At 56.7% G+C, this 22,641-nt stretch overlaps 1 protein-coding gene across 1 annotated transcript in view; it reads right to left on the bottom strand.

Moving 5' to 3' along the window:
* The window catches only part of DSCAM (DS cell adhesion molecule), a 433,598-nt gene that overhangs the window by 99,614 nt on the left and 311,343 nt on the right, over positions 1-22,641 (bottom strand). Inside the window, exons 12-16 of the mRNA XM_037524927.1 lie at positions 16,034-16,230; positions 14,913-15,009; positions 14,190-14,318; positions 9,193-9,360; positions 3,648-3,718 (exon numbers count right to left, since the gene is read on the bottom strand). Of these exons, the coding sequence (XP_037380824.1) occupies positions 3,648-3,718; positions 9,193-9,360; positions 14,190-14,318; positions 14,913-15,009; positions 16,034-16,230 (662 nt within the window). The remainder of the gene's footprint in view (positions 1-3,647; positions 3,719-9,192; positions 9,361-14,189; positions 14,319-14,912; positions 15,010-16,033; positions 16,231-22,641) is intronic.

The following is a 22,641-nucleotide window of genomic DNA, read 5'->3' as shown; positions in this document are numbered from 1 at the left end:
CAATATCTAGAAGAATTATATTCCAGAGGCTGCTGGGTTTTCTTTGTGAGCTCATGCAAGTAGCAGGTAATCAAACTGTTTTGACTCTGTCTAAATCTGGGATTGGTGATCCTGAGACTGGCCAGCTGACGGGCACTTTTCCAAGAACTAGTTCTATCAACATTTTACAATCAGAAGTGAGACTAAAATCAGACTTTTCTGGAAAAAAACAACAACAAAGAATTCCCCTTTGATTTGACGACTTTCGCACATAGTCAAATATCGTTGTCAATTATCTGTAGCTCTAAATATTTTTTCTGACTTTGAAAAATCTCAGCAAAAACATGTAGTGCATTATATTTGCTGAGGCAAATCCTTTCAAAGGGTGTGAGAGCTAAAAAATGAATACTATCATTTATATGACTTGCATTTTACTTAGAAACACTTACACTATCTTTTGAGTTCCTGTTAAAGCAGTGGTTAGCATTTTTATTAACTCAAAATATGTCAAAGTATTTAAAAGCCCTTTCTGAGCCTTTGTCTGTGTGACGCAGACAAGCATGCACTGGCTGGGTGTCTGCTGGGGCTCCCGCTGAGGGCTGTGCAGACGCCATTTCCTCCAGACCCTACACAAGGTCACAGGACCATCACCCGTGGACGTCTCACTAGATGACAGCAGATGCAGAGCTGTGAAGAGTTGGGTGTGTCTGATACCCTGACCTCGGGTGGTATCTTTGGGTGTCCCCTACTGTACACTCGGGGTGTGTGGTGAACTGGAACCCCATCATATTACAGCCTGGTATTTGGGGAGCCTAAAAGCTGGGTGGTCTGGCCATTCCCATGGCCATTTCTGAAAGACGATTCATCAGCAGCTATGGGTCACCTGGATGACAGGCCTTTTCCCACACCCAACTTACATATGCACACACTCTTCCACACCCACCACCATTCATTCATTCAGTCACCCATTCATTCATTCATTCATTCACTCAATCCCAAAACCATCCATGCATTCATGCATGCATCCATCCATCTATCCATTATCCATGCATCATCCCGCCATCATCCATCCAACCATCATGTATCCCTCCATGCAACATGTATCAAATGAATGAAATCAAATGAATGAGACATTCCCTGACTTTAAGGAGCCCAGAGAACACGAGAGGAGACACACCCAGGAGGCTCCCTTGTGATGGGAACACCACTGAGCTTTCCCCAATAGCACAGCTCACTCCACTCCAGAGGTTTCCACAACTTCACAGAGGAATCACTCAGGGCTGAGCCTTAAGCCAGCAGGACTGGACAGGCGGGCCTGGGGGTGAGGGGAGGCAGTGAAGGGGTGGAGAAGTTTAGAAGGAGGAATGTGGAAGCTGTGGGCTCCTGAATAGTCGGTTATAACTGGGGTGGGGCGTGGGGGTATCAAACAGGGTGCTGGGCCCCACACTGGGTGACTGCAGTGTCCTGTGAGTTTGGTTGATATGCAGTAGGCCAACGGTCACCGCTGCCCAACTGGATGATTTTAAACTTGAAAGTTTTCTTTGGTAAAAGAAATAAAGCGAAAGTGGAAAGTTGCTTATTTGGCTGAACAGAAGGTGTGTGCTGCACAGTGTTCACTGGAGGAGGATGAATAAACTCAACATCCGCCCTGCCAGCTACAGAGCGGCCGCCAAGTGCCCCTGGCTTTTAAGCGGTTTAGAGTCTAAAGTGGCTGTTTCTAGCCCAAACCCTGGGCCTGCGTCCCCTGCTCACGTCTCTCCACTGGGTGCAGCTTCCTTGGGGCCAGTTGGCCTGCGGCCCGAGCCTCGCCCTGCTCACGCCAAGTAGCTCAGACTGCCCTGCGGGGGCCAGTCCAGCCCTCCTGGACTCCCAACTTTCCCTGCCCAACTGCGGGCGCCCTCCTTGGGCTCACGGAATGCCCCTTCTTTCCTTCCATCCCTCCTACTCCCCCCTTCCAGCCAGTCTCCTCACACACAACATGCACCAGGACCTTCTACGGCATCAAACAACATCCAATAAGGACACACTGCAGGCAGCAGCCTCGCTCCTGACGCCTCCTTCAGCTTCTGCGCCTGAGTGTCTCATCCGCCTCAGTTTCCGTGCCCTGTCACCGGGTCCTCAGGCCGAGTGCAGAGAGCCTGGGCCGAGCAGTCCACGCCCCATTCATCGGCCAGATCACAGCCGGCCGCGCAGCCACCACCCCAGACCAGCCCCGAGCCGCGCGTCCAATCAGCGCCCGTCTGTGGAGCGAGACTCCCTTTCAACAGCCCACCACGTCCCTCCTTTTGACAGTAAGAAGAGATTCACTGTAATTTATTGACTGCGGCCGCTGCTTTTCTGTGGAGAGCTAAAGGATGCCAGGCCTTTGAAAGCCACTAGTTTCCATTTTTAGTTCTGAGGGCTCTGTGGACGGGGAGCTCGCTCACGCTCAGGGGCCCTGACCCCGAGCTTTGCAGGGGCAAAATGCAAGGGGACGTGGCGGCCGCATGGGGGAGACTTCACAGGCCTCGCTGGGACGCGGGAGTCCCTGCACCTGCGGAGTGGCCGGTGCGTGGCGGGTCAGGTCTGCGGGGTGCCTTTGACGGGCGGCTGTGATGCACAGCTTGGGGATGCGCCCACAAAGGCCGGCCAACACCCCCACGCTGCTGGCTGGCCTGGCCTGAGAAAGCCCGGCTCGGGGGCTCTGGAATCAGACACAGAGGGGCTCCCGCGCTACGCGTGTTCACGCCAAAGGTGGTTTCCACCCTGACAACGGGCATCCTCGATGGTAAGACGCTGGCCACACAGTGGAAGGGCCGCCCTGCGGGGGCCAGGCCAGCAGAATGCACCCGGACTTCGGGGTTTGAGGGTCACCAGGGAGCATGCTGGGCCCTGCAGGCGGCGGCCCTCGGCCCGAGTGAGAACACAGGAGAGGCGGAGAGTGGGAGAGAAGAGAGCTGGCCGGGAGAGGAATCCAGAGCTGGGGCAGAAGTGGCATTAGGGGGTGGCTAGTCCCCAGGGGTTTCACCCACCCCAGCCAGAGTCCGGGCTGGAGCTAGTTTGCCAGGAGCCTGCGTGAGGCTGTCAGTCAACGCTGCTGCCTTCCCTGAGGGCTCCAGGGAACAGCATTGCGGCTGAGGGATCTGCATGCTGCCAGCCAGCCGCACTGCCCAGTGACAGACCAGCCGGCCACTCTGCATTTGAGGCCATGCTGGGGGGCCCCGCCTTGTGTATGCAGGCTCAGAGCCCCCCAGGAGTGAGGATGTGTGTGCAGGGGCGAAGCAGAGCAGGCAGCTGACTGCTGGACTCCTCCCTGGCGCCGGCTCAAGGGCCCGTCTCCCCAAACCGGATTCGCCCCTCAGAAAAGCAATTAGGACATGTGTCCACTGGGGTGAAATCAGAAGGACTGTGGACGCGCCCCCTCCCTGTGTGTGTGGAGACCACGCAGTCAGGCCTTAGAGCAAACACCAGACACAACGGCTCATGCTCCACAGACACAGGTTTTGCTATGAGAGTCTTCAAAATGTGGACACGCAGGCTAGAGTTTAGGAAAAGGTCTTCTCCTCTAATTTTGTAACCTGAAGTTTTCATAAAACGTTGGTGTCTGGGCCTCACACCCCTGAACGGGCGTGGGGTGTCTGCCCCCCCCCCCGCAACTGGGTGCCAGGGGCCCAGGCTGGCTGGTTTACCTTCCAGGTGACCCTGATGCTCTGGGAGGAGATGGGCTCCAGGTGCACTTCCTGAGGCGGCCCGTCAGGAGCTGCAAGGACAAACCCACAGGCCGTTAGAGACGGGTCCAGGGGAGCCGCCACGCGGCAGGAGCCCCGACGCACACCCACGCAGCCGGGCACGGTCACGGCGGCACCACGCAGAGCTGCCCTGTGCTGCTGCGATTCTCGGAGAAATGCACCCCAAGGGCCTGTCCCTGCTTCCTCGCATGTCACCCCAACTTGATTAGGGACCTCAAGTCCGAGAAAGTTAACGGGTCACACGGGAGGCCATCAGCGACGCTATACGGGCTCTGTCTGCAGAGGCCGCGGAGGCCGTTGCTATTTCCTGGGAGTCTGGACCAGGACGTGGCCTGGGGGGTGCGCAGGCAGCTCGGACCTACAGGGACAGCAAAGGGCTCCTTCCGTCCCTGAGTCTCGGTTGGCTCCGCTCGCCCACTCTTCCCATGAGCCTCCTGCGCAACGGTCGATGGCCGCGTGGACCGGAGCAAGGCCACAGCTGCGCCAGCCTACCCCTCTCACCCACCGTCGGGTTCGGCACTCAGCGCCCGGCTAAGGACCTGCTGTGGAGCCAGGGGTGTAAACGCCTGTGCCCTCAGAGTGCCTCAGCCAGTCAGCACTGGGCAGAAACCAGGGCACCACCAGGCCCCTGAGCGGCACCCGCGGGATGACCACACAGTGGGAGAGGCCTTTGGAGTGGGGTGTGGGTGAGCTGTTGCTCTGTCGCTGCCAAGCCATGCAGGGCCGGGTCCAGGGGGTGGCCTGTGGGGGTGAGGCAGAGGCAGGCGAGGTCCGGGGTGACCTGTCCCCGCATCCGAGGAAGGGAGGCAGGGCCAGGGAGGCCAAGCTGGGCGCCGCGGGGACGGGTGCGGATCTGCCTGTGGGTCCTGCTCTGCTGTGCCCTGTCACCTGGTCGCTGCATGTTTCTCTGCAGGTCATTTCACCCCTGACATCACGGGACGCCGCGTTTCAAATCACAGGGTTGTGACGGAGCCGGAGGCTCAGTGCATATAAGCGAGGGTTTGAAGTAACTATTGTTGGGGGCTTTTACCCATGGGGAGTGAAGAGAGGATGTGGAATAACGAGGAGCGACGGGGCTGGCAGGTGGGGCAGGAGTGGGGCGAGCGGGGAGCCTGGCTGGGGGAGACGCGCCCCGCCTCTGGGACTGTCCTGCCTGTGGGATGGCCCCACTATCTTCTCTGCAGCGGGAGAGCAGTGGGCGCAGAGCTCAGGCAAGGCTGGGGAGTCACAGAGTTTCCTGAGTGTGTCCTGCCCACGGCAGCTGGGACTCCCCCACTGCACCGTGGGGTAGGGGAGCAGGGCCTGCGTGGGGGTCGGGGGCTAGCGTGGGGTCGGGGGCCCACGTGTGTGGGGAATGAACAGGGCTGGAGCAGTGGCAGCGGGAAGGGGAAGAGTCATGGGTCTGGTTGGGAACTGCACCCCGCCAGGGGTAAGAAGGGGATCAGAGTCCTGCTCCCCACTGGCCCTTCGTGCCTCTCAGGGGACTTCTCTTCACTGACCCCCAACACTCAAACCTCAGCACCCCTTTGCCCGCTTCTGCTCGCTCCATATCAGCCTTTCGGCTTCCACCAGAGGCTGAGCTTACTTGCTTACCCATGGGGCCCAACAGCCAAGTGGGTGTCACCCCCAAATTTCTACTTCTGGATTCCTTACAGGAGGATCTACCGAGGGCCTAGGATGTGTCCAGTCCCACATTAGCCAAGGACTGGGGTACACAAGTGGGTAAAATGAGTGCACAGAGGAGGGGCCGCTGTGCCCCACACCCATGTGCTCCCAACGCGCGGTGGCCTGGCTGGGGGCCAGGACCAAGGCAGTGCTCAGGGAAACCCAAACAAAACGAAGAGCAGTGGATCCCTGGAAACACAAAAGCTGACCCGCCCGGCACTCACTTATCATGTCAACTGCTTCCTCATATTTATTTAGCACCTGTTGTGTGCCCAGCGCGGCCAGGTGGCAGGGGGTGGGGAGTCGGGGGCAGCTGTGGGTGCGGCAGGCAGGTGGGGAGGAGGAACCTGGCAAGTCTCTGCCTTCTGGCCCACAGGGGCTAATCCCTTAACTCCTGGCTACGTCTCCCCCACTCACCCTCTGGCCTTCTCGCTGGGGGTGAGGACCCCGGGGGGCACTGGGAAAGGCGTGGTGGACGGCGTGAGCGCCGCTCCGTGGCCGTTCATGAGGTCAAGGGTGTGAATGTTAAGACGCTGCATTTGCACATTTTCATGTGAAAATCAACTCAGTGGAGTCAGAACAGAGCAATTTCCCGGTGTACGGAGCATGCAGGCGGGAGCCCCTCCCTGCACGGAGCTGTGCGGCGGGTGACACGGGCCCAGCCTTGACTTGAAGCCCCACTCTGGAGATGGGGCGTCGACTCCGCACTTTCCATAAAGGGCACCGTCAGGCTTGCTCAGCTTCTCTCACTTTCTTTGCCCTTTTGTTTGTAACGTGTAAAAATGATGACTAGCTTGAGGGATTTACGTGGGATTGGGCTGTAGTTTTCTGAACCCTGTAAAAGTGTGGGGTGACGGTTAATGGGCCCGTATGTCCAGCCACAGCTCTTGGCTCCAGCTGACTGTTGCCAAGCAGACGACTCCTGAGAAACTCAAACTTTTGATTCTGACCTCAAACTTTTGATTTCCAGGCTTGAAAAATCAACATCAAATTCAAGAGACGCAGGGACCGGGCGACACACACAGCCAGGGCTCTGCCAGTGGGCGGGCCCGGCCCCAGCCTTCAGGGCGGCAGCGCTGGGGACCTTGGCGGACAGCTGTGCCCTGCTTATAGCCGGGTTCTCATGGGCGGGTCTGCTTCCTCTCCCACCGCCTGCCTCCTGCACGCCCAGCCTGTCCTTTTGCCTTCGTCTGCTGGTGTAAATATTCCATCACACACACACACACACACACTCAGAATCATATCCATTCTAAAGACCTCCATGGGGCATCTTGGTGAACAGTCCTCCCACTCACTGGGCCACACCCCGTGTGCCAGGCACACGGAGGGGTGTTCACTGGAGCAGCATCCAGGGTGCCGGTGGTGAGGAGGGCACCCCGGAAGCCAGGACACGAGGTCCAGGAAGAAATGCTGTGCCTCAGAGACGGCAGTCAGCAGCCTTTCGTGCTGAGTGCTGGGGCAGCCACGAAGCCATCAGGCAGACTGGGAACGGCGGCTCCGGTGGACACCTCCAACCTGGCTTTCTGAGGATTAGGACAGAAACAGGGCAAGATGTGGACCTTGGAGGGCCTTCCAGGAGCGCACAGGGTACAGGAAAGGGCCATGGTGGGGGGAGGGTAGAGCAGACAGAAACACCTTGCAGATGCATGTCCTCAGACTACTGGACCAGTGGGCCAGGTTCCAGAAGCTTCCATTTGAATGTTCTCACTGCTTGAGAAAGGTTTTTTTTTTTTTTAATTAATTTTGTTGTTTTTAGAGAAAGAAGGCAGTGGGCCTGGAAGGTCATCTCAGGAGAGTGACTGCTTTTGGGTGTCCCTGCTGGACAGGGCAGTGGCAATGTGCTGCAGACCATTCCAACTAGGGTGTTTGTGGTCAGGTCAGTTGCTGTCTGTTTTATGTGGGTCTCACGAATGTAAAACGACCTTCTGATTTCAATCACACAGCCTATGCACTGAGACAAAGACAGACTCTGTTTGCAGCTCTGCTTTGCTCAAGCCTATTCCCCTTCTTGCATTTTCCTTAGCTCGACCGAATACTAAATGAGAGAGGCAGTCAGGGCCCAGGGAAAATCCAAGAGGCCACCCCCCAGAGCCACGAAGGTGGCGTCTGCATCCATCTGTCTGCTGAGATGCTGCATTGCAGACCGATGACCGGACTGGCTGCTCACCTGGCCTCCTGGCTGGAGAGAGTTGCCATGGCAACTGGCAGCTGCAGCGAGGTCACCGAGGAAACGGAATAAAAGCAACAACAGCAGCATTCATAATGGAGTGCGAGGGCAGCCACAAATGCACCTCCCCAAAACCAGCAGCCCTGCGAGGTCGTGGAGCTGGGGGGCAGCTAAAGGGGTGAGGAGGAAGGTGGCGGTTCGGGGTGCGTCGAAGCGTACATTTCAGGGGCGGAGCGTCTCCCTAAATATCCAGGGTAGTGAGATTCCAGGAAGTTAGTAGGTTGTTTAAATATTTAAATAAGACTATTTATTTTTTTCAGGAGCATCAGCATTCATTTCCCGCTTGTTTCTGGGAGACACATGTTACTTTCAGAGCTTGGAATCTTCATGTCTATGCCCCGACCGACGTGTGTGGCACGGAAAAGGCATCCTTCTGTCTATTTTGCAGATGAGAAATCAGTTTCTAAGTGTCAGAATTCACTCGCCTTCCCATACAGTCACCCTACTGTCCAACCTTGCAACACATTTTAAAGAACTGATGCTGAGAAATGAGCCCCGCTGGCGGCTGGGCGAGGGCCGCCGTGGGCCTATGCCCGGAGGATGTGGCTGGCCACACGGGCGGGGAGCAACGTCTCTGCATCTGCTTGGCCCAGCAGTCCTGCTTCTTGGAATTCAACAGTGGGAAATAATCGTGGGAATGGCAAGAGGCCACTCGAGGATGCCCAACACCGCAGTGTTACAGTAATAAGAACTGAAAACAACAGACATACCTGAAAACATGGCATTTGTGAAATGAATGGCGGCAGGTTTTCCCAGAAATGGGGGGAGGGACATCAGGGGCAGGAGAAGCCTGGCTGCCCTTCCCGGGGGCAGAGAAGTGGGTCAGAAGAGTGACCCCGGCTGAAGGACGGAGCGCAGCCTCACGCCCGTAGTCGCCCGGGGAGGACCCTGTCTCGTTGGTGGAGACTCTCCTGGGGCAGGGAAGGAACTAGACGTGGGGCTGGACATCCTCCCCAGGAGCTGAGCCCTGGCCTGCTCCTGCTCAGGGAAGCCGAGGCAGCTGACTTCCTCCTCTGCCCCAGCAGCTGGTGCACCCTCGGCTTTCAGGGCCCTGGGTGAGGGCTCAGCCCAGCTAACCGCTCAGGCCTCGGTGCCACCAGCAGCGGGGCCAGTCCTGGGTCACGCCAGCCGCTCCGGTGCCACGGCGGGCGCCACGCGTGCCTGTGTGGGTGTGTGTGGTGCAGAGGCCACAGAAATGCCGCCAGCACCAACTCCTGGTCACGGTGGCCCTGGGTGGTTGGAGAGTGGGGGAACCCCTTTTACCCCCTCAAAATGCTTTTCTCTGTCCTCTAAGCTTCCCATACTGACTACGGAATGCGTTGTAACAGGAGAGAGAGCAGTGAAGCCTAGGATGGAAAGAGCGACCATGTTCAGCAACAATCACGGCTCCTGGCGACTCCCCCGCGCACGCCGGCCCCTCCCCGCTCAGCACTCCCCGCAGGGCTGCCCGGCGCTGGGTCCCGTCCACGCGGCCCTCGCACCCGGCAAACCCGCGGAGAGGGGCGGGTCCCTCGAGCTCACAGGCCGTCAGTTTCTGGGGCCCGTCCGTCCAGCCTGGGGCAGGGGACCCGACCCCCCGCGCCCGCGACCCACCTGCCTCGTCCGCGGTGATGGAGAGCTCGTTGCTGGGCTCGCTCTTGCCGATGCGGTTCTTGGCATACATGCGGATGCTGTAGGCGGAGGAAGGGTGGATGTCAATGATGGTGGCCGAGTTCAGCTGAGGGGACACGTCTTTGGTTCTCTGAGCAGAATCCCAGGAGTCTTTTAGGTTTTGTTTTTCAAAAAAGAAGAGACAGAGACGTGAGTTTTTCCCTCCGCCTTGGACCGTCCTCACGAGGAACTAGACACACGTGGAAACAAACCGAGCAAGGACGAGGGGAAGAAAGAGAAGTCGGGGCGCCAGGGAACGGGGCAGGGCCCCCAGGCGCGGGCAGGACTGGCCTCGGGCAGGACCCAAGCTGGGTCAGTGCTCGAGCCCCGCTGTCCACCCGGGGCGTCGGGCCTCTGTGCCCCGCTATATCCCGCGCCCCTCGAGGGCACAGGCCATGCTGCACCCCAGCGCTCTGCCCCGGGCGCACGTGCCTGGCACGGAGCAGCAAGGAACACGCGCGCCTGGGGCCTGGGAACAGCCCCCCTTCCCGCTCCCCGCGGGACCTGCGCTGCCCACAGGGAGCCATCACTGCCAAGGATTTTCTGGACTTGTGGGAAAATACGCTCCCCCAAGCTTGCCTTCGAGGGTTCTGACTTATGGGGCGCAGGGACTGGAGACTGGCAGTTACTCTTCCAGCTACAAGCAAAGGTCTCGTTGGATTTGAGAGACAGAGAAGGTGGAGGAACCGCATCATCACATCAGGGGGGTGCGGGGGCTGTCCACTGAGGCGCGGGCTGGGCTACAGGAATGTTGGGGTACGCTGGTGGGGTCGGGCTGGAACCCTGGCTGAAGCCCAAGACTGTTATAGGTGACACCCAGAGAGGGGTGCTGGTGAGGATAGAGAGCCCAGGGGAAATGCCAACCAAGTACGGCATTTAGGGGGGAGACGCTGATAAAAAATGTCAGGAACTGCAGAGCAGCCCCCGGGATTCAGTGTTCGGGACTGAATGCTTGAGCTTGAGTGTTCAGGATTCAGCTTTTGGGATTTCAGCGTTTTTGGATCCTCAGGGATTCGGGGGCCAGGACATGGAGAGGCCTCCGAGAGGAAAAGTTCGGAGGTTTTGCAAGTAGCTGAGCACCTGAAACTGTTCCCGGTTCTGCTGCGGCTGCAGCCTGGCAGGGACTGCGGAGACCAGAGCGGGGCCTTGCGGAGCTCTGAGTGTGGCCCTTTGTTGGGCTCCCTGGCCTCTGCAGCTGCTGTTTTGAGTGTGGCTGGTCTGGTGCTGCGCTGGGGCATCCTGGCAGCTCAGTGAGCTTCTCCTGTGTGTCTCCTGCTGTCTTGTGAGCTGGATCCGGGCTGTGGTCTGGCTGCCGCCTGCCCCAGGACCAGTGGCGGGAAGAGGCCATCTTGGGCGCGTTTGTGTTTAGGACTTTTAGGACTGGACACGGCTTTGGGTGAGGTAAACATGAAGCCATTTTTGGCCTCAGTAACTCTGGGTTTTTCCCTGGCTTATTAAATACATCCCATTACTGTTGTTCCCTGAACCCGAGTAGTCTTGAAATTATGCACACAGGGGAAGAACTCAGACAGTGACCGATAAACTCTTTGGGCAGTGTCCTCGGCCAGTTCTAGTGCCCCTTGCTGCCGTGTATTAGAGCCATGTCTCCCTGAGCCAGGCCTCTCCCGTGGGCCCTCGGGCATCTCCATGGCCCGGCTGTTACTATAATGCTGCAGTAAACATTGTGGGGAATGCAATTTTTTGAGTGGGCAGCTTCCTGTTCTTTGGCCAGATGCCCAAGGCTGGGACAGCTGGGTCATACGGTCTTTCCAATTTTCAGTGTTTTAATAAATCCAGATTGTTTTCCGCAGTGGCTGCCCTCTGCTGACCACCCTCTGTCCCCCTTGTGGATGGGGCCTTCTAGCACGTGCCGTGCTAGCAGAGGTGACAGGCACTTGCCCAAGCAGCGGCTGGACCCCTGCATCTCCTCTTTGGTGAATGTCTCCTGCTGCCCATCTATGGATTGTTTTTAAATTGTTCTATTGAATAAGCAGTCTGTTCATTTTAAAAGTCCTGCTCCCTGCTTCATTCTGAGACAAGCTCGAGCACAGCTGGCTTTGCTTGAATCTCACACATCCTGGTGACGTCAGCTTTTTCATTTCACTGTGAAGGTCAAGAAACTCAGATGCCCTGTTATCTGAGAAGCTGGAGTGGGGCCACGCCCTGGGGGCATTTTCCTGCAGCACATCCTCCCTGCGTCTCTGCAGACTTCAGAGCCCCAGTCATCCTCCAAATGCCCGGCGCGAGGGCTTTCTGGCAGGTTCTAGACTTGGTTTCTGGAGCAATGCAGGCCAGGGCCGAGTCACTGGAATACTGTGGGTTTGCAGGATAGTCCGGGAGAGGCTCATGGGGTCAGACTTGCATGGCGGGTTGGAAAGGCCTCTTATGGCCCCAAGAGAGTGGCTGCCAGCAGAGTGTCTCCTACAGGGCCTGCCCGAGAGGACAGAAGCCCAGTGGCCACCTCAGATCATGGTGTTGGGTCTGCCTGTGCCTGGGCCTTTCCCCAGGGACTCTCCTGGGCGTGTCCTTCCCTCAGCAGCCTCGCTGTGGGGCCCAGGAACACCTGGCCACCTTGGCAGCCGGGCTGTGCTTGAGCTGGGGGGTGGAGGCCAGGGGTCACCCTTGGATTCCCACTGCTCAGGGCAGGGCCAGGAGCCCCTGCTCTGCTGAGGCAGCATCTAGTCAACCAGAGACCTGGCATGCTGTAGGGGGTAAAGGTGGTCCCTAGATTTGGCCATAGAGATGACCCCTAGATTTGATTCTGAGATTTGCTAGTAAAGATGACTCTTACATTTGGCCGTAAAGCTCATTCTTGGGCTCGGGTACATGTAATTTAAACACAGCGACATTTCCTGAGTGCCAGCAGGGCAGTCACTGAGCGAGGGATCTGGTGACGCCCCAATGCTGAGTCCATGCCTTGGGGAGCACATGGGAGAGCAGGGGGACACCGGGGATGGCGAGTGGGACCGAGTCGTTTAGGGCACCCAGATGATCTTGGAGGCACAGGGAACTCAGCGGCTCCGCACATGCTTGAGGGATGTTGGTTCTGAGATGCTCCTATGTGCCAGAGCATGGGGCGGGCCTCCGCACTGCATTCCCTCCCCAAAGAGCATCCCCTGAGTATCCTGGACTGTGAGCCACGCTGGGTGAACCAGAGCAGGCGCTGGGTGAAAGGCCAGGGCCGAACAAGACTCAGGACGTTCAGGGAGCCTTAGGCAGCCTGGCCTCCAGTGCGGCCAGGATGCGCCCTAGGGTCATGTGAGGACGTGGCAGGACAGTGCCAGGGAGGGGGGTATCCAGCCGCAGGGCAGCAGGTCATGTCACAGGCAGATCCTCTGTGCCCCACTTCACAGCAGAGAGGCCGGGACTGATTAGCGAAGTGGTAAGAACAGGACGGGCCACCGATCAGGACTGGCCCGATCCCCACCCCCTGGAAACCACTGGATGGTCCCCATCTGGAAATGCCTGGTTCTCCTGAAGACAGAGAGGCATTGAGCGCCCTGCCGGCTCACAGGGCAGGAAGCCAGGAGTCCTGTGGTCAGTTATGGGAGACACTTGAGGCCTCGGACTAGAAGCAGTGGCCACTAGCACCACGTGGCTCTGGTGCGATGTCCCTCCAGGCCGCTCTCTGGACCTTGCCTCTCTGGCTCCAGCCCTGGGTCTTAGAGTGCTGGGCCTTGGTCTGGCCTGTGTCTTGGTCTCTCTTCTCTGCAGCCCCTGGGAAGCCCGTTGTCCCGCTCCTGGCTGCATCCTCTCCAGAGGCCCCACGTAGTCCCCGTCCCTCCTGGCCACTCGTTCTGGGTGAGCAAGCTGGGGCTCCTCATCTCTCTGGCGTGCACGCCCCCTCAGCTGCTGATGGCAAGTCTCAAACGTGACTTCTAAAACCAGCTTCCTCCTGTCAGCCTTCAAATAGCTCTTCTTTTTTTTTTTTTTATAGAGGCATGTTTTTTTATTTATTTATTTGTTTGTTTGTTTGTTTTGTTTATACAAGCACTGGGTACAGTCAGAAGCGCGGGAGGGTGAGAGAATTCACCAGAGCCAGAGCGGGGAGCAGAGCAGGCAGAAGGACCGAAGGACACTGCTGAGGGGAGCAGCGGGCGGCAGGAGAGGTCTGCGCGCCATGTGGGACCCTCCATGTGGGCTCCTCCGGTGGCCGGGGAGCAGCCGGGGATCGAACCGGCGCCGCAGAGGCCGCGGGCAGCTTTGCAACCCAGCGCTCAACCGCTGCGCCACCGGGGAGGCCCCAAATAGCTCTTCTAACGCCCAGCCTGGTGCTCCTTCGCAGCGGAGGCCTGTTTGGTGCTGGCCTGGCCTCCAGAGTCTGGGACGCCTCCCCTGTAAGGCCATAACTGGACACCACTGTGGTCCTGACAGCTGGGTGGGTTTGACCTTTTCCTCCCAGAGCCTCTGGCGGGATGTGCCCAGGAGTCGCATGAGGAAACGGTGCTCCGGGGTGCAGAAGCAAGAGCTTAGGGCCATCTTCGTGTGTTTCCAGGGCCTCTGGCCCCAAACCTCTTAGCAAGAGCAGCTCCCCATTCTGGGCACAAGCCACTGCCACACAGCCCGGCCCCTCACCGGTCGCAGTGCGGGCCAGGGGACCAGAAGGGCAGCAAGAGGCGAGGGCATGAGGGCGTGGCCAGACTGCTGACCGGTGGTAAGAAAGTCAAAGTGACCCAATGAGGCAGTGGAACCCAGGAGACCCAAAGAGAGGGGGGCCCATGTCTCCCTGCAGAGGTCCACTCCCCGAAGGAAACAGGCCATACTTTCTACCAGAAGGGAGAGGGCTGGTGCAAAGAGCCCCCTCTGAGCTTTCAGGAGTCAAGGTTTATTCTTATACAGGTAAATGCATTAAAAAATAAAAGACAAAAAAAAAGGGGGTTTTGGAGCAAAAAAAAAAAAAAAACAAAAACCAAAAACCCTAGAGGAAGTCAAGGCCTTACCTGATTTGTTTTTGCATTCGATGTCATAGCCCGTGATGGGGCTGTTTCCATCAAATCCCATCGTCCACCTGAGGGTGATTGTTCGCGCTTTTACATCTTTGATCTCAATTTCGGGAGGGTCTGGGGGTTCTGTGTGACCAACAGGAAAACCCGGGTTGGTGCCAACGTCCCTAGGGCCTCAGACACTCGCGCACAAGCTCGGGGTCTCAGAGCCTGCGGTTCTGCCAGGGCTGGCGCTCTGGACTCGGGAGCTCGTGTTATTTTCCATTCCGCTTCAGGGAGGAGAGATTCTAGTCTCCCCAACTGCCAGTCGGCCCAGCCCTGGCAGGGCGGCCCAACCAGAAGGACTTAGTGCCAGTCTCTTTGACTTTGGAATCTATGACTCAAGAAATATTTGGGCCCCAACAGTTAAACTTTCCTTTTTGTGGGGTTCAGCTAGCCTAAGGATCCTAGGGATCTGGACGGCTCCCTCGACACGGTCCAGAATGGCCGCGTGTCCCTCAGCAGGGCTGCAGATTCTTCTGAGCCAGCTCCGTTAGGGCGTGTCCCCTGTGCAGGGGGCTGCACCTTGAGGGGCTCACAGGCTCTGTGAGGCAGTGTCTCCTGACCCACTTCTCACAAATGTCCAGTTCCTGAGAATCAGGAGCTTTTTCCCAGCAAGCACAGCCGTGGACGCCGAGCCTGGGCAGACACTGGCGCGTTTCCTCTGAGCTGTCTCCTTACCTTGCACCGTGAGCTGAATTATTCCGCGGTCCTCCCCATAAGAATTGATAGCGTGACAGGAGAAGAATCCAGAATCTTCCCTTACAGTTGGCAAAATCTATGTGTAAAGCAGAAAGAAATCCATCTTATCCGCAGCAGGAGTGAGAGAACAAACAAAAGGGCTTTGGGCAGCAAACATCACTACACTCCTTCCTGCTTCCTCCTGCCCCAGAGCGTGCACACACGCGCACACATGCATGCACACACACACATGCACGTGCACACACACCCCCCTCTGAGAGCCAATTATTTCGGCATCATTGTAAATGTGCAGATGGCTAGATTCAAGGCGCATTAGCAATGTCAGCTGCCAGCTCGTTAATGGATATGTAATTTATGTCGAATTTCATGGTCAAGTCGATTTATAGTCCACAGATCCATTTTTTTTTTTCCCTTGTAGTGTGCCTTTAAAACACCCAAAGCAACCTGCCCACAGAAGCAGATCTATAAATACTGCAGTGAAGGCTGGGTCCCCCGGGACCGCACAGAGCCCTGCTCTGGGCTGCAGGACTGGACTCTGAGGGAATCGATATCGGTGTTTGAAGCACAGGACTTGTTTCTTCCCACGTGTGGGCGGCCTCGCCTCGTACCACAGCCTCACTCAGCTAATTACCAACAAGGCTAAACAATAGAAGCGCCTGTAATACCTTTTTTTTTCTAGCTTTTGGGATGTTATATCAGAGACAGAATTTTTTTATGTTGCATTTTTTTCCAAAGAAGCAAAGCCTGTTTTCTGTGTAGTATTATTTTTGTCCCAAAGCCTGGAAGTTAAAACATGCACAAAGCGTCGGTGGCCGTCCCCCCAGGATTAACTGTCATTAAAAGACTCTATTTCTCACTTTTTTTTTATTACAGTTGAGTTCCCTGCCGTGTTCATAATAACGTTGGTCTTAATAACACGGCGAAGCGCTATTTTTGCAGGCTACTGGGTAATCTCGCTGTAGGAAGGAGAGAGAAGCAGCTTCATAAAGAAGTGCCAAAGCCTCGCTTGCTGTTTATCACCCCCGAGCACCCCTTATGTGGGACACACTCATCCTGCCGGCGAAGCTGGTTTCCAATCTGCCGCCGCCGTGGGGTTTTACCTGCAGGGTAGAAATCACCTCCTCTCCCACCTCCTTGGTGGACACGAGGTAACGGGCCATCTCGGGGTTGATGATGCGGTCCTCCTTCTCCCAGCGCACTATGATGGGCTTCTCCCCGTGGGCGGCGCAGCTCATTTCCTTCTTTTGGCCCTGAGTGGCCAGGGTGGTGTTTGGGTAAGATGTTATCATCGCAGGAACTGGAAACCCAAAGAAGGACAGAACTTACTTGGCGAAGCTTGACTCTCCCCCACTGAAGACTCAGCCAATTCACCCAGAAAGGGAAGTTTCTCTGGAAGAAAATTTGCTCATGAAACTGCTGAGTAAGAATCGTAGACAAAGTGGAGGGTGGGTGGCGGGAAAAATGAGAGACGGTGAATGAGCCTGAAGAGGAGTGGCTGCGTGGGCGCCCGCTCAGGGGGCCTGGCTTCCTGTTGAGGGCGGACGTGGTTGGAGACTTAGTCTCCAAGGACACAGAGAACAGGATTGTTCTCCCTGATTACACTGGGAAGGCGCCGTCCACTCAGACTTTTGCTTCTCTCTTTGGCCTCTTCTACGCTTCTCATTATGTTTTCAACTGCGGAAATAAAGCCTTGCTGGTCAACATAGGTGGAGCTGTAGTACTGCCAACCCCCGTACAGGTATATTTACATTACCTCACACACACACACACACACACACACACACCCCTACAACCCGACACCCTAGAGACAGTGGCACAATCATCATCATGCACGCATCTGCACAGCAGTCCTCACGCCCATTACAGTCATTTTCATTTACACATGATCCCAGGTGACCACTCATGGACATTGTGTCCTTAGAGAGTGGCCTTTTCTGGACATTTCCTATAAATGGGATTATGCAGTGAGTGTTCTTTTGTGTCTAGATTTCTGACGTTGTGCACTGTTTATGTTTTCAAGGTTCCCTCATATTAGAATGTGTAAGTAGTTCATTCCTTCTTGTTGCTGAGTAATATATATATGATTTTTTTATTTATTCAGCACTAGATGCATATTTGAGTTGTCTTCCATTTTAAAATATTATGAATAATGCTGCTACAGACATTGAATGAGAAATAAGCTATCGCCCTTCTCCATTATCATTTTGGGATTTTTCTCTAGTAGGAGACTGAGGATTCTTCCTGAGTGGACCTAATCACAGGTCTAGACAACTGGGAAAACAGCATGTGTTTATAGAGGGAACAATGTCTATAGGCTGGCTTGGGAGGTGGCAATGCTCAACGCATGTGGTTTCCACCAGACCCCGCATGCGTGATGGTTCCCAGGGGCCGGGAGTGATCAGATTCCACCCGGGAGCCACCTGAGCTCCAGCCCTTAGGTGTGGTCCCACACAGTGACCTGAGCACTCTGTGCCTCACGCTTGTCCTGTCAAATGGATTTAATGTCTGCTGACAGGGTTGAAGTAGCAGCCTGCAGCACAGTTTCACAGGGTCTCCCTCCGACAGCTGCCCCTTCTTGTCCCCAGGTGCTGGGCTCCTCGGAGGAGGCGTGGAGACGGGTTTTGATGGGGCCTGTGGTTTGCTCAGGCCTTTCAGCACAGCTTCCCTGAGAAGCCTAAGAAAGGATGGAGGGCTAAGTCATGCCTGAGGACACCAGCACCTCCAAACATGGCCCCAGTCACAGCACCATAAATACCTGTTGCAGGCCCCCCAAAGCTGGGAAATGTGAGTCTGAAATGTGACAGTCACATGCAATTTTGCTTTGACCTCTGACACCGGGGTCCGGGGTGGGGAAGGAGCCAGTTCCCTGCAGCCCCTGAGCTCAGCAGGGATGGGAGAAGCCCTGGTCTCACAGCCGAGTTCTGGAAACCAGCCACACTCAGCCTCCCTGGCCACGGGTGTCCGGAGGCGTCCAGAGGCAAGGAGGAAGTTGCTGGCTCTGCGGCATTTGCAACAAGAAAATAAAATTTATAACCTGGCAGGGCAAGAAAAAACCAGCTTTCCCGTGAGTGCAGTGAACGTGAGCACTTCCCCGCCCGAGAGCGTCGTCACTCCCACTTTATATCCCACTTTATATCCCGGAGCGAGGCTGGAGTCGGCCTGGCAGCCCCTGGGGGGCCGGGGGTGGGGGGCGTCCTGGAGGCTGCAGTGCCCAGGCCCTGACTTACTGCCACTTGGAAGCAGCCGAGTGGCCGCCGGGCTCGCTGCTCTCCGGGAGGGCAGAGGGGCCTGAGGACGAGCCTCCGCCCTCACCCGTGCTGGTCCCCGGGCTCCTGCAGCCCCAGGCAAGTGCCAGGAGGGCGGCTGGGGTGGGCATGGGCTCCTCTCTGCAGAACTGCTCCCCCTTCACCCACGCTTCTCCCCGGAAGAGCCCCCGAAATGGGCACTTCTGCTCCAGGCACTAGAGTTGGCATTTGGTCAGAAGCACCCCAACGGGCCGACAAGCCTGGCTCTCCCTTCCCGCCCGGCTGCCGAGCCCTCGGAAGAAACGGCCACAGGGTGCAATAAACAAGGACGCCCCACTTCCCCGCAGCACCGGATGCAGGAGCCGTGGGGGCCGGCGGAGCCCCTGCAGCCCCGGCGTCCCCACTAGGAGTCAAATCGGGGCTGTGGGAGGATTTATACCACCGTGGTGGGCAAGGGCTAGATCTGGGCTCCCGCACCCCACCCCACGCTGGTTCTCTCACACGGTCCGGAACACTCAGGAGAGTCTCCCCGTGGGCATCACTGGCAGGGCGGCTCCGTCGCCGGCAGGCACAGGAAGGGGGGCCGACCCGGGTCAGTAGCAGCCTCCTTCCCAGCAGGAAAGCCTGCGGACAGGACCAGGCGTCACCGCGCTCTGGACAGGTCGCTCCGCGGAGGGACACACACGTAGGTTTCCCTTAGTTTCCAGTCCCCAATCACTGATGTGAAAGGGGAATTCTGAGCTTTGCTTTTCTCTTTTAATGACACACTCGGCGCAGGAGAGCCGTTGGCGTGCGTTTTCTTCCCTCCTCCCCAGCTCTGCCGCACACGCCCCTGGAGAAGGGGCAGCAGGAAAGGCCGCGGGGCCTGGAGGACCTCCAGGTGGGCTCCTGCCTGCCCTGACTGGGCCCGGCCCTCTAAGGGAAGGGGAGAAAGAAGCCAGAGGAGCGATGCGGCCCAGGTGCAGGAGTCCCCAGGACCTGCTCGAGCGGAGCCTGTCCCAAGTCCACCGGCTCATCCTAATCCAGGTCCCGGCCGGGAGGGTGCTGGCCTTCCCGGGCCCCCAGGCTTGCCTTGTCCCTCCAGGTGGTCAGCACAGAGGTGGCCAAGGGGCCACAGGGCTAAGAAGCAGGCGACTGGCTGCCCCAGCACCCCAGCCGGGGGGCAGAGGGGAGGGCCCAGCATTTCCTGGTGGGGCCCAGGCCGCTGGACACCTTATTAAAGCTGCTCTTCAGCAACGTTTTTACACCCTCCCCAATATTTTACTGCCACAAAAAGGTCACACATCCACCAAGATGAACAGCCGAGCGCCCACTGCCTGGCCTGCACGGGGGACTAGCACGGATGTGAAGCAATGCTTATTTTTGCTGCTGTCTCCCCAGCCCATCGTGTGAGCTGGATGCACACTTTTCATTATTTTACTGAAATATAGACTCGGCGAGAATATTTTTCCTGAGGATACAGAAACACTAAGTCACCCTGTATTGACAGCCACGCTATTCACAGGAGCCAAGGCCGGGGCCCGGAGCGTGAGGCACACAGGGAACCCCACTCCCTCTGGCAGAAAGGGGGAGTCATGCGGGGCTCGAGGGTGCTGTGCTCAGACAGGGAAAGACAAGCACGTATGATTTCACTCCTTCGTGGAAGACAAAGAAACAAATAAACAGAAGGCCCTCCCTGGCGGCGCAAGGGGTTAAGCACAGCACTGTGACGCTGTCCGCAGCCTCTGCAGCACGGGTTCCATCCCCGGCCGGGTTGCTGACCTGGCGCAGCAGACCTCTCCCGTCTCCCCGCTGCTCCCCTCAGCAGTGCACTTCGGTCAGTCTGCCTGTTCTGCTCCCCACTCCGACTCTGGTGAATCACCCCCTGCATCTCTGGCCTGCACCCCAGCTCTTGTATGCATAAATACATAAATCTTTTTAAAAAAGCACCCACTGTTCTGTTTGCCTTCTGGGCGCTCGGGACTGCTCTGGGCACCTCCTCCGTGTGTTTCCTGCCCTGTTTGTGGCTGGTTTGTTTCACTCAGCGTAACCTGTTTGCTGTGCCTGAGCCTGTGCTGGAATTTCCCTCGCTTTAAGCCTAACGGGTATTCCACGGCGAGCAGGCCCACTCCCTGCCTCTCCGCTCTTGTAGAAAGATTCTCGGACGCTGCTTTGGCCCATCGCGAACACCGCTCCTCGGCTGCCCCCCAACACGGCATTATCTGTGAACGAGTCTGCAGTGCGGGGCTAGGAGGCTGGGCAGGCCCGGGGGCCCGGATCTCCAAAGGCCAACGGGCTTGTTCTCGGTCTGGGGTCCCGGCGGTCGGCTTCCCCTCGTTTCCTCATCTGGAAGAATGATGAACCTCCAGCCTCTGCGGCTGTGATGGGGTCGGCGGGATTAGGCGAGCGGCCCCGCTGCAGAACCTCCCCCCTCCGCCCCGACACACAAAGTGCTGGTGTCGTGATCACGGCTGCAGAGGCAAACACTCCGCCTGTCCAAATACTGTTCCTCAAAGTTTTAGCACATGGGGCTGCCACCTGGGCTGCCCTCATCCCCATAAAGAAAATGATTCCTCCAGCCAGGAATGAATAAGTTCTTAGAACCCACTAGAACATCTCCTCGCTGGCTCTGGTGCTGACATAATGAAGTTGCTTTGATTATGACCATTAATCCAACGTGAGCTCCGTGTGACGGGCCGTGCTGGATGCTCAGCTCCACGGCCTTCCGACGTGACTGGCCACGCTGGAGGAGGGACGGCACCTGCTTAGGGCCCCGCCTGCTCACGCTGGTCTCATTTCTAGTCACATTATTGGAAAAAAGTTCATCTATTCTGCATGATAAGTATGAATAGTGAGCAAAAGACATGAAAAGCAATATTTTCCTCCGGTTCACGCAGAGCTGGCAGATCATGTCTTCCGTGTTTTTTTCTTCCTGTCTGGTCTGGTACTTAGAGGCGAGGTTTTCGCCTAATGAGAACACTTTCTACTAATCAGGTAGAAAAGAAGAAGGCAAGTAGACTTTGATTCCAGCTGACAGTGATGGTGAAAAGAAAAAATGAAAAGAAAACAGGCAGTGTTGCCACGAAAACTTGGCTGAAATCCGGAATATTAATCAAAAATAATAATCAGGGATGCGTTAGCCTCTGGGTTTGCAACCTCTGCATGTTGGTATCTACTGCCAGCTCCCTGCCGAGTCCCTGGCTCCTGTGGGACTCACGGGGCATGGCGGGGAGGAGGTCGGTCACCAGACTGCGTGATGACAGCATGGGGGCTTTCATCCTGGGTGGTCCCCAGGGAGCCTGCCGTGGTGTCATCTGTCCACCCAGGTGGCCCCAGAGGACCCTCTGGCCACCAGCTGGCCAGGATCCACAGCTGGCCCTGCCTGGTCTGGAGCTTGGAAGTGGCTCCTCCTGCTTCCAACACAAGCTGACAAGGCTCTTCACAGACAAGTCGTTTCCATGGAGACAGGGCCAGCAGTTTCCTGGGGCCTGGGGCCTGACACACAGAATAATTCGTTCCAAAGCCAGGTGCTTCCAGGCAGCTCTTCTTCATGGAGAGCGAAGAGAGGGGACAGCAGCCATGTGAGCCCCAGAGGATGGACAGCTCTGGCTGTCATCACTGTTACAGCCCAGAACCAGGGGCCCCTGGAACTGAGGGCCTGGGCTCGCCCTCGCTAGCCTCAGGGATCCAGCCAAGGCCCAGGACTTGCTCCTGCCTCGCACCCACACTACCATCCCAGACCATCGGGTCTTCACCCCGCGCTGGTCACCCCCACAGTTCCGCCTCACCTGATGCTCCCGTTTTCTGCGTGTGATGCAGATGTGGTATTTATGTGGTCATCTGGATTTCATGTCCTATCATTTGATTATGCTAATATCCAGGACCAAAGTGTCCTTTTAAAAACGTCATAATGGCGGTGACAGTCACAGCTAGTGCACACCACTCAGGCCCAACGCCGAGTCGCATGGAGAGGCAAGTACCTTTTCATGCTGATATTCTGAGTGCAGAAATCAAGCACAGAGGTTGCACAGGCAGGAAGTAGTGGTAGTATTTTAACATAGGCAGCCTCCACTTTTCCCGACCGGCGTCCTTGAACAATTGAGCTGAGCCTGGCCAGTTGTGAGCTGACTATGTTAGCAGCTGTTGTCAGCATCCTTCTGTGTCTCCTTTCATTCTGTTATGGTTTTAGCTACATTACATCTGTCATCGAGCTAACATCTATCTATCCACCTGCCTACCTACCTATCTACCTACTACTTTTCTTCTTACCTACCCATCCATCCATCCATCCATCCATATGCTCACCCACCCACCCACCTGTCTGACGTGTCTATCCATCTATCTACACACACACACACACACACACACACACACACAAGCTTATATACAGTGCCTGCAGACTTTGCTCTATTATATTTCTGTTTTTTTTTAAAGATTTATTTATTATTTATACAAGCACTGGGTACAGTCAGAAGTGCGGGAGG

Source organism: Talpa occidentalis, unplaced genomic scaffold (genome assembly GCF_014898055.3).
Source record: "Talpa occidentalis isolate TD23 unplaced genomic scaffold, MPIMG_talOcc4v2.1 talOcc4.4, whole genome shotgun sequence".
Classification (NCBI taxonomy): domain Eukaryota; kingdom Metazoa; phylum Chordata; class Mammalia; order Eulipotyphla; family Talpidae; genus Talpa; species Talpa occidentalis.
The sequence above is the reverse complement of the archived record's forward strand: the minus strand, read 5'-3'. Positions and strand labels throughout refer to the sequence as shown.